An 11,437-nucleotide genomic window follows, 5' to 3' on the forward strand; every position below is an offset into this window, starting at 1 on the left:
GTTAGAAACTATCAAAAGTACAAAAAGTCTACTTTGTCTGTGACTTGCTAAAAATAAATGGGTCTGCATCTGTTTCAATGGAATCTATATACAAAGAATTGATATTGTCAACGCACTGCCACAGTCTATTCTAGTTGACAGACTCACTCTCAAGATTTAATTTCTACCATGGAATACCTTGACTGAACTGCGTTTCCAATTCCTGGCGATATACAATTCCGTAAGGAAAACTAAAGTGCAGCCAAACAATCCAATAAGCAGTACAAGGAACGTAAGAGAGTAGTGACTTAAGGTTAATTTGATATCCTTGGTATTCCTTTTTCCGTTGATTCTGTTCTCCTTCATTTTTATTGGATAAATCATGTTCTCGCACCACTGGTTAAACAGACCAGCCTGTATCATTCTAAGGAGCAGCGCGTCGATCCTGTCCAGGTAAGGTGATACAATTCCCACCACGTATGCCAGCATATAATGCGAAGGATATTCCTCTACTACGTGTATCAATTTATTACCCTCCTGGTCGTAATAGCTTGTCAAATCCTCGAGTTTCAACGTTGCCAAACGAGTCAGAGAAATGGCCTTCCTGCTGAAGGCTACGTAGTCCTTGCTATGGATATTTGACGGTAGAGTTTTCATTTTCTTACGAAGTATATTACTGACGGGGCTGTCCTCGCTGAAGGTGCTCGCCAAGAGGTTGTCATACTTTGTTACTATGGTCAAATCGGTCTCAGCCACGTCTGCCAGAGTATGAAGTTCCCTCCTCATCATTGGCTTGCTGAGTGTCGATACCAGACAACTTTGGTAAAGTCCAACGACGACGATACTGAGCAGCAGGACGTTGCAGAGGAAAAAACGCTGCGCTGAAGATTTTCCACCTTCCAAAGGATAAAAGATATTTATGTATATGTCGACAAATATTTTTAAACAGGCATGAATATCAGGTGGTTCCGTTTGGTGTCGTTTGTCTTGCAATTTCTCAGCTGCAACGTGTGTCTTGAAGTTGGTTGAAAAGTTAGGTGTGACTGGCTGCTTGACAAATTTATCTTTTCCTGCGACTCTGTCAAGTTCATCTTCTTCGATCTGCGGAAACACGTGTGACCCAGTTTGTATCTTGTGCAGCGGATCTCTTTTCCAGGCTCGGCGTTCGGGGTTGTTCCTGTAGGAAGTCAAGAGATGCATGCCATTATAATTTTCTCTAATACGTTCAGATTGACAGTTTTTAAAAGCATTACGTAATTTTGACAGTATTATCTTTCCTCTTGATATTCTTGGCATATGCCAGTGACATCTTGGATTTAGTGGATCATCATGATTTTCTTGATTAACTTCACCGCCGTAATGTTTCACCAGGTGCCAGAGGACAGCGACTATCACGTTGTACGCAAGAAGAAGGTACCACAAGGGGCGACTGAAGGGTGTAAACGGCATTGCGTATTTCGGAACCGGTCCGGAAGATGGCGCCAGGAGACACAGTTTATCTTCGAAAACTGCTACGGTGTATTTATAATGGTTCATGTCTTGATAATTCTTCATAAAATAGCCAGTGATCGATATATCGATATTTCCGTTTTCTATCCTGTGCAGCCCTTCCAAGAAGGGATCGTTGCGGGAGGAATTGCTTGGGATTACCTTGATGCGAAACTGAGAATTCATATATTTCTTCAAGGACCTCAATGCTTCGGCATCCATCCCGGAGAAGACATATTTCCCATTCTTCTCCGTACTGATGTTCATCATAAGGGAATTGAAAACAGCCACGTTCAATGGATAATTATTCAAATCAGTAAAATCCTCGAAAATCCTCAACGGATCCTTCCAAACTTTTACATTTTTATTTCCAGCCTGACAGGTCCAATTTTTAAATCCATCTTCCAAATTATCTGTACCGTTTTCCACGGTGTAAATATTTGTACAAGTATCTCGGTCGAACAAGGAAAATTTCAAAATTGATTCCTCAATCAATTTACCCGGCTGATTTTCAATCTTGAATATTTTACTGTATTCACCAATATCCTTCATCGTCTCTTCCTGCGATCCTTCTAGAAGTCCTTCGGGTACTTCGGATGCGTCCAAGTAAACTTTTTCCACAGTGCCGTATTCCTCGTGATAAAACACGAAGGGCGAATACTTGTATAAACACCGAAAGTTCTCTTGGGCCAAAGTTACAAGGACTTTACAAGCCTTATATTTTCTCCATAGAGAATCGAAAATTAATTTCGGCAAACTTTCACTCTCGTAGCCGACAAATACGATGATGAATTTACTCGCAGGATCCCACAGATAATTCTTCGACTCTACGTACCGATAAAGTATCTGAAAATTATCGACCACGATTATCCATGTTACACCGACATACTTCAAAATGGCACTGGTCCTAGAAAGATTATCAATGTCGGCTTGATAAGTAGTAAGATTTAGTCTCCCAAGATATTTCGTAATCGAATCCGCAATTTCGTAACCACCGGTCAGCGAGCAAACACTCAATTTTAAGGGATCAAATTCAGCTGAATTTTTTACACGGTGCAAGATACGTGCCAAATTCCTTAGCATCTCCTTTCCCAATTCAGGATCCCGTACGTGCTCCTTGTAATAGACCCCGTAGAACGGCTCCCCTTTCACGTGAGAAACGAACAGCACAAATATCCAAACGTTCGTCAACTTGCCCATCTTCCTTTCAATCTTTTCCAAACCCACGCGGGTTACTTCAGGGGATGAAAATGGACACCAACGGATCGTACTGAAATTCAATAAAATCCAATATCGATATACAAAATCGAGCCATTTACGGGCTCACAAAATATTTTCGCACGAGCAACAGGTTAGTGAAGAATTCCACGTTAAATTTCATTCGAACCCTTACCTTTATCATCGTCCCACATAATTTACCATCATCCCACGTAAATGCTTGTCCGAACTCCTGTAACTTTGCACGGGATGTCACATTTTCAAAAAAAAAAAAAAAAAAATTGTTAAATTATATATGTATAAAATTTATATATCATTATATAAATATATATATATGTCTCACCTGTTTCCATAAAAAATTTTTTTTCTATTCAAATAATTCTTTCCGAATATATACTGCTCGTGTGACCGTATATCTGAAACGTATTCTAAATAAAAGGTTCGACCTCCGATATCACGAGCAAAACGCGTCGGTCGAATGACATATGAGATCACTGATGTCATTCAGGCTTCCTAATGACACAGGTCTAGTGACAAGCGATTGCGTTCTATCGTGGGTCGTTCATCGCATTTCGAAATCCAACTAATTTTTATTCCTTTCTGAGGAGCCCATCGAAAGCAATCAATAACCCCAAACCGATTGTTAACTTCAAATAGAAATCGCATGTCGCGGACAGTTTAATTACGAAGCTACTAAATACTTGGATTCATTGTTAATTGAGAAACTGTAGTAGATAACTTTATACAGTGTAATCCAACTTTTAAGTGTTTCCATGTAAACAGAGTAAGGCCCGCTTGGATTTTTAATAAGATTATTATCTGTACACCATGTACGTGAAGCAACATTACGTAAGCGTCCTTACAGCAGAATGGGAAATGACGAACTTGGACATATCAATTATTTTGAAAAATAATAACAACCATAATTGGCCATTAATGCAGAAGGGACAAATGATACTAGTCTAGGGGGTGATAAATAAAAAATGAAAAACAGAATATAAAGTCTGCAAATAATATACTGGATTGATAGCCAAGCACGTGAATTCTAGTCCTATAATTAAATGTGTAAAATATTTATGTATCACGCTGTATGAAAAATAGACGATAAAAATGAAGTCGTTCGATGATTATATATATATATAGATCCTCACAGAGATTCAGTACGATTTTGTAAATTTTAGTATGTACTATGGACAAGTACTGTACATATGTAACTTTTATGTCAACATAGGATGGACTGATCAATTGTCTCTATCTTTCAGTTTAGTAAAAGTTAGTCACCATTTACTTGATGTGAGTATAAAAGTCAATGGCGACAGTTTTAACGATCGTTTCGTCCCACAGATACGAAGAATGTAGAAGCCAAAGTGTTGTAGTAAATCTGAAAGAATGCGTTCGGGAATAAAGTAAAAGGCAAAAGAGTTCGACCTCCGTCGAACAGTGACATCTGCATTTGTGAAAGAAAGGGGAAGAAATACGGTACAGTTTAGTTGGTCGAAAACTGTAATTTTGGAGGTTAATAATTATTTATACGATAACTGAGAAAAGATATAAAATCCATACCACGAACTTTATAGGGCTCAAAGTTACTTTATCTGATCTTTGATTTGTATCTAAGTTTGACAGCTTATTTTTTCTACGTGTTTTTACCTCCATTATTGTCAGCTGCGAAAGAGTGTATAGTTTGGGTGACAGACGCGAGACGAGACGAAAAACACGTAGGAAACTATCAATTTAGAATATTCAAATGTCCCGCGTTAAGGGCATGCAATTATCGTGGGATAAAATTACTAACTGGTACGATCAGTGGAAATATTGTGTTCGTGAAATCTTTAGAATCTCGGATACTTGGAGAGTTATATAATATTCATGGGGATAGCAAGAGGTGGCGCCACGGTAGAATTCAAATTTCGTAGTTTACGATCTAGACCTGATTAACGTTACAAAATTATAGACCACTTCTTTGTTGTTCTCTACTGTCGTATATCGCCAACGCTTGATTCTCAGTCGTTTAAATAAATGCTAGGTGGCGTTTAATCGCGAAAAAATTGTAATCGCGTGTCAACGATCTCCGTCGATTTGGCAAACCTTACGCAAAAGCTTGTAAATATTTATTTCGGCAATTCTGATATATATATTTACGCCTTTTTCCCCATTAGAGTAATACTTGTTGGCAAAGGGACGGAAAGCACATAACCTAAACGCCACAGATGATTCTAAGTACACTAGCGGGGACGCCATTTTGTCATTAATGATTCATATGCAAGCAGGAATGTCACGATTATATAACATAGGTCTAACAAGCACTGTGTGTTCTAGTCTTCAAGAAGTCTTACCGTAAGTCTCTAGCATTGAATTAGATTGCCAAGAGGCACGAGTGGACGCCGAGAGTGTCACTAACTTTATCCAGGAGTAAGAAGTCGGCAATTTCAAATGCGCGTAATCGTTAAAAATTATTCGAAATCTTAAAAAATCACCCACAATCCCGTCAAAATTTTACGAGTCGGTTCACCTTCTCTGATAACTTATTCGCTGCCCCATTTCATTCCAGCTGATTGAAAAATCCTATTGATACCGAAGCACATGAAAAATTTCAATAAAATAAACTAACGGCTATTCCATCTAAAAAGAAGCAACCAGACGCTTTGTTAAATTTTAGTTGAGACGACCTTTACTTTTCACGATTCAGTAATTTTCATCGAAGCTGATTGGACAAAGCTTATCAACGAATTTTTTTTATCAGATACCAGTATTGTTGAACGAATTTTTATCACATCCAAAAAGTCGATTGACCCGCCCTTGGAAACTCGTTACTTTCTCTGATATCTTCGAATCGCTATACGTACGTAACGTCAATGCGTGCATCGCGTGAAGCATATTTTGCATTTCTATGACGATTTGATAAGAAACTTCAGTAGTCATGTAAGAGTCGCATGAAATTTTCCGAAAAAAATTAATTCGTTAAAATTTATACACGCGTATTACGTCAAATCGGTATGATCTATGAATTCGAATCCAGTAGCAGAACCACGATGCTCGTATGGCTGATTAAATATAAATCCTGAAAATGACAAAGTTAATTAAACCAAAAACGCCTACCTTGCCTGCTGTACGTCACTACTGGATGATTAAAGAAATTTTAGTACGTGAGCACAAAGATGCATAAGATTGTTAACTCTCGTAAAAGCAATGACACCAATCGTTACCATAAAAATTTCTACTAGTAAGCTTTACTAGCGCGCAGCCATCGATAAATGGTTTCGCATTTCGCATAAAACAAAATTTACTGTGTTAATTATACCCAGCACTTTTACTCACGGCTATTATTTTAACAACGCCTCGGACATTAGCTACGTAGATCGAAGATCGTAAAAGGACACTCGCTTAGCGTTCGCGTTGAAACAGCATTTTCAATTTCTTCCTTAACAGTTTCCAAGTTTCCCCACGAGGTGGCACTAGTACTGCACTTTGCTAATGCATCAGTACACGAGCGATCTCCCGTCGGAAAGTCTTAACTATACGAAGGGGACATAATCAGCGTGGATGGAAGTTCAACAGATTTCACCGTACAGAATAATATAGTGCAAGAGACTTTTAAGAGTAAGGCAAACAAAATCAAATTCGAGATAACAATTTTTTATTCCGATATGGAGCATTCTTATTGATCTATCAAGAACAATTAAACGGGTGATATTGAATGCAAGTAAAGCGTACAAACTCGAAGGCCGATCATCATCGATTCATCCCACGTATCTTCCTGTCCCATAATGAGAATTCCTAACGCATTAAATATCCAATATTGAAATACGTTGCTCTCAGATGATAAAGAAAATAATATTAGCGACAGTAGTGCTTTTTAGTTTGTCCCCAAATATACATGGGATCGAAAGGACCAAAAAATGGCACGAGGATGCCTCATTCTGGACGAGCTTTATTTGTTCCGCAAGGAATTCCAGGTCGTTTGGCATCTATCAGATTTACACCAACTATTCGTACCGATTGAGAGAATTCGTGAAGAGATTTACGCCAAATTTATACATGGATTGTCAGTCGCTACTGTACCTGAGAACGTACAAGATCTACTCGAGAGACTATGCAGATGGTATATTCATAATTCGTCAGACGAGATACCCAAGAACATCGAAGAGAGCTGTTATCGAAAATTCTATAAGGCTAAAAGTGCCTGCTGAGGTCAGCGGAAGTGCTGGTAGCCATTTCATTGATACCCCAGCAGTAACAGTCATATTGATAGACAGCGAAGAGAGCTTGGTTGGATTTTTGAATCACGTTGTACCCGAGGAGTGGAACAATACAATGAAATTTCTTATTATCATGATCACGGATAACAATGACTCGACGCAGGTAGAAAATCCTAAACACGTGGCTGATAATATATTAAAGAGACTATGGCGCGAAAGACAAATACTCAATGTTATCTTTGTCGCTCCTTTCACGACCTTTGAAAGCTGCGCCTTCACGTACAATCCAATTTCAAGTTTCGCTGGACAGGATATAACGGGTGAGATTGAAATCTTCAAATTTGAATCGAGCGACAAGGCAGCGACGACGATGGCGAAAATTTACGCGCGAAATTTAAATAACCTTCATGGATATCCATTGAAGGTCGGTATGTTCGAAAGAATTCCTACGTCTCTCAGACTGGTGGATAAAGTTGATCACGGATTCTTACATTGCAAGAAGACAATAATATTCACGGGTATCGACGGTCTCATGTTGGACACTGTTGCAGAGGCCATGAATTTTACAACGGTTATCTACCGTCCCACGGATGGAATTGAATTCGGCTACCAAATGCAGAACGGGACATACGTCGGTACTCTAGGTAAGACTATTGTTAATTTTTAGTATTTCATATACGCTTACTTATATCCCACTGATATTGCCATGCAGGTGACATCGTATCGAAAAAAATTGACGTGTCCTTCAACGCCATGTTTATAAAGAAGTATGGGAACGATCCAAATGCCATAAAATTCAGTTCGTACGTTGCATTCGACAAATTGTGTCTGGTGGTACCAAAAGCCTCGAAGATACCACAATGGCTTAGAATCTTTCAAAGTTTCACCCCAACCTTATGGCTATATCTTGGAATCGTTCAGATCGTCTGCGGCGCCACCTGGTACATTATACAAAGAAGAGATCGGCCGAGTGAAATAAATTTTCTAGTAGTTCTACTGGATACCACGTTACTGTTCGCCGGTGCACCGCGCCATCTGCCATTGATAACAAGCGGCAGAATCCTCATAGGAAGTCTGCTCCTCCTGAGTGTCACGATAACTGGAATTTTTAACGGCAGCCTCTACAAGAGTTTCTCTACGGATTCCTATTACAAGGACATCGATGAATTAAAGGACGTGGATGAATCTGGCTTACAGATTGGTACGGGCTCGCCCAATCTCCGCGACATGTTCGGTTGTGATAATGATTCCGAGATTATGGTAAACTTGCGAAAAAAATTTAGCGTCATCCCAAGCTCAGACATCCCGGCTATCGAGAGGACCGCTTATTTTCGTAACTTTTCGGCTGTTGACAGGGAAAATGATCTCTTGTTACGTTTAAATACTAAATACATTGATCGTGACGGTAATCATATGTTACATATCGTTTCCGAGTGTCCACGTACGTACTCCCTTGGATATGCGGGACATAGGAATTCAATTTTTTTCGACAGAATGAACGTCATCATATCCAGAACCATGGAAGCTGGTTTAACGAACTATTGGTATGCGTGGACTATCGATAATTATCTCCAAAAGAATAGCACACGTCAGTTTATTCGCACGCAACAAAAATTCGTCGGATTTCACCTGTACGACGTGCAAACGTCATTTTTCATATTGGCATTCGGACTTTTTTTGTCTCTCCTTGTATTTATCGGCGAACACGTTGTAGAACGAAGAGTCGAAATTTATTTTAAAATGCGTCAATGGTCTTGTAGCGTCTTTAATATACCTAGTGGCACGGAACGTAGGACTTATGCGTGAATAAAAAAAGATTCGTATTGAAAAAATATAATTGTATTAAAAATCACTGTTACCATACCTTAATAGCAGATACTGTATTTTTATTCAAATAGGGATATCCCTGAAATATATTTCTTTCCTTTTCTAACCAAGTACCTAAAAACAGCCCACGTACGCCTATAACACTCGGTCTAACGTATGAAAGCTCTATTGTCCAAGTCGCAACTACCTTAACGTGTCCCGGACCGATAAATAAATGATTTTATCTCATCTCGTTGACCTGTAGTCATTGATAGTTTATTTAGAAAAACTTTGCTTAAACATACCTTACGAACAGACAAGATGGCCAACATCAGTGGATTCGTGAGATATGCGATAAATTTCCATTAAACAGATTTTCCAACCAGTCACTGTCGCTATTAAAATAAACCAAAATTCGAGTGAAAGCTCCTATCAAGCATCAATCATTCGCGACTGGCAAAGACGACTGATAAGATTGTAAGAATAAGGAAAAATGTCAATTACACGATACAGGTGTAAAAGCGTGTATAAATTTTATTTTACTAAGACAGTCAGCTGATCCCAGCAAAAGTATTATAAAAATTCTGTGGGTCTGTCAGGAGAGAACGATAAGAGAAAATGACTCTCGTCTGTTATTGGCAAACTCGTATAGAGGCTCAGCAAGTAGAAATTCTTAAGTGAATAAGCGAAGCAGCCGCAAAGGAAATGAGGTTTATTTTAAGCATATCTGAAAATACGCTGGCGACGTGTCTTTAGGATGTAACTCAGTCCTGTGTTACTGTGCGAGATATCATGGCCACAGTTCGGTCTCTCTCGTTAGGAATTTTCTTAGCGGGTATCACCTCAGGTACGTACGACAATCATTAATCTGTCAGGGCAGTGTAATTAATAGAATTGGGATAAGCCGGGCAAGGATGCACATCCTGTACAATTTTGAGCATGCCAAGTTCGTATTCTACAAACAGTTGGCTCAAGCAGATGGGACCTATACCCCTTACACCCACGACTGGGATAGACCAAAATGATTAATAGGTATTGCTATGTCAATTCCTAGTGACAGAGTGCTGGAGTAATCCACGAGAAAAGGCTACTGTAATCTGTGCAGCATCAGTGATGGGACCAGGGTAACTGCAATCGTTTGTTACAGATATACTCGGAGTTTCCGCCTGGGATCCCAGAGTTCAGCAGTACGTATATCATCTTCGAGATAACTTCCATCCTGAAAGCAGTATATTAGAATGATTTGCAATATAAATACTAAATAATTCTGTTGTATCAGGTATGTGGGATATGATCTTGAGAAAGGACCTGTACTTTACGAGGCGTATTATCCGGACGAGCAGACTGGCAATGAGAAACAGAAGAGCCCTTACCAGGAGAAACGATACTTTGATCGTGGCACAGTTTTGGAAAGATCTTACCAGCTTCCGGAAGATCCATACGAAATTCCTTACGGTAGCATAAATGCTAAACCGTCGCAGAGTCAACTTCAATCCCAAGCTTATGAACGATCAAACTTGCCCTACACTGTGGGCAGCGACAGGAGTGATCAGAATGGCATGGCACCCACTGAGTATCCTAGGGACTTCCCAGCCTCCAATAACGAGCCAGGAGATGGATTGAACGTTCCATCGGGTAATCCTGCCTACGAGCAAGAATCTCGAAATTATTTAAGAGGAAAAATAGAAAACGCTGAATACCTGGTACCAATACGTATCCCATACATAAGAGAGCTACCAGCTACATACTCTGTTCCTGCTGATGAGATCATCTTTGGGGAACCTTACTCCGTCGAGGAAGGCCAGGTTGAAGCTTTTGGTAACAGCTTCGACGATCCAAGGAGTCGTGAATACGCATCGCGAAGAAGGGAACTGAATCCAATTCCACGGAGAGGCTCGAATCTAGAAAATTTACAATTGAGAAACGGTGAAGTTCGTTCGATGGATACAAATTTTCGAGATTCACCGCGATACGGCGGAACAGACTTACGGAAAGTATATAACGAGAATTATAAAGAATTTCGAGATTCACCTGCTGATCCCGTGCCGATGGAAAATATATTCGCGCCTCGTCCTCAGGTAATTAACTACGTGCTTTCCCCAGTGAAGAAATCAGATTCCACGATTTCCACGGCGATGCCGAAAATTTCGACGCCAAGATCCGAGGATTATCAGCGGCCACGAAATTACGGGGACAATTTGATCAACGATCAAATTATAAGGGAGGAGGAGAACGAGCTGAAAAGGGACGAAGCCAGGGTAGCGTCCATTGAGGTTAGCGAAGTCCCGCGTCATAAGACACGTCATCATCACGGAGAACGGCCGAGACGCAATTACTCTCAGCGTTAGTTTTATTAGCGTGACGAAAACCGTCCCAAAATAATACACTCGATCATTTTGTAATTTGCATTTAATTTAAGATTATAATTTAAGAAATATCAATTATGAGACTTGTCGTTGCAATGCTTATTTTTTCAAATTTCTAATACGACCAATTGCTTCGCTTAAGCTTTACATGTAAAACTGTAGAAACGACAAATAAATGAATGACGAACCGCAGTACGTGTTTACCATGAAAATGAATACTTGTAAAGAAGATAATAATAAGAGAAAATAGCTTCTTACCGGGTAGTATGAGAGTCCCCAAACTTTAACAAGAAGAAGAGTCGACAAGTTGAATTAAGGAAGTTTACGTGAAAGTCGCTTTTATTTTCTTATACGAACGAACACGAAAAATATAAGAAGAAA

General features: G+C 39.5%; 3 protein-coding genes across 13 annotated transcripts; 2 read left to right on the forward strand and 1 right to left on the reverse strand.

Moving 5' to 3' along the window:
- Positions 1–107: 107 nt before the first annotated feature.
- LOC107265050 lies at positions 108–6,137 on the reverse strand. 10 transcript variants are annotated; one of them, XM_015734050.2, is made up of 5 exons: positions 5,892–6,015; positions 5,785–5,805; positions 3,029–3,101; positions 2,861–2,923; positions 108–2,737 (listed from the first exon to the last, which is right to left on the reverse strand). In XM_015734050.2, exon 5 carries the CDS (start codon positions 2,665–2,667, stop codon positions 157–159), a length of 2,511 nt encoding a protein of 836 aa, XP_015589536.1. In that variant the 5' UTR covers positions 2,668–2,737; positions 2,861–2,923; positions 3,029–3,101; positions 5,785–5,805; positions 5,892–6,015; the 3' UTR covers positions 108–156. The 10 variants fall into 10 exon arrangements, with proteins under 10 accessions (XP_015589536.1, XP_024947777.1, XP_024947801.1 ...); XM_025092009.1 differs by lacking the exon at positions 5,785–5,805 and having other exon boundaries at positions 6,004–6,137; XM_025092033.1 differs by lacking the exons at positions 3,029–3,101; positions 5,785–5,805 and adding an exon at positions 3,967–4,066 and having other exon boundaries at positions 6,004–6,022.
- Positions 6,138–6,173: 36 nt separating this feature from the next.
- LOC107275120 lies at positions 6,174–8,939 on the forward strand. 2 transcript variants are annotated; one of them, XM_025092068.1, is made up of 3 exons: positions 6,174–6,285; positions 6,536–7,528; positions 7,597–8,939. In XM_025092068.1, coding segments are annotated over exons 1-3 (2,088 nt in total). In that variant the 5' UTR covers positions 6,174–6,284; the 3' UTR covers positions 8,691–8,939. The 2 variants fall into 2 exon arrangements, with proteins under 2 accessions (XP_024947836.1, XP_015610416.1); XM_015754930.2 differs by lacking the exon at positions 6,174–6,285 and having other exon boundaries at positions 6,478–7,528.
- A 326-nt stretch (positions 8,940–9,265) lies between these two features.
- Positions 9,266–11,248, forward strand: LOC107275162. The gene is made up of 3 exons (XM_015755011.2): positions 9,266–9,537; positions 9,838–9,877; positions 9,970–11,248. The coding sequence occupies exons 1-3, from the start codon at positions 9,483–9,485 to the stop codon at positions 11,036–11,038; spliced, it is 1,164 nt and encodes a 387-aa protein (XP_015610497.1). The 5' UTR covers positions 9,266–9,482; the 3' UTR covers positions 11,039–11,248.
- Positions 11,249–11,437: the final 189 nt, after the last annotated feature.

The sequence above is a fragment of the Cephus cinctus genome, unplaced genomic scaffold (assembly GCF_000341935.2).
Source record: "Cephus cinctus unplaced genomic scaffold, Ccin1 Ccin1_scaffold0013, whole genome shotgun sequence".
NCBI classification, from domain to species: Eukaryota; Metazoa; Arthropoda; class Insecta; order Hymenoptera; family Cephidae; genus Cephus; species Cephus cinctus.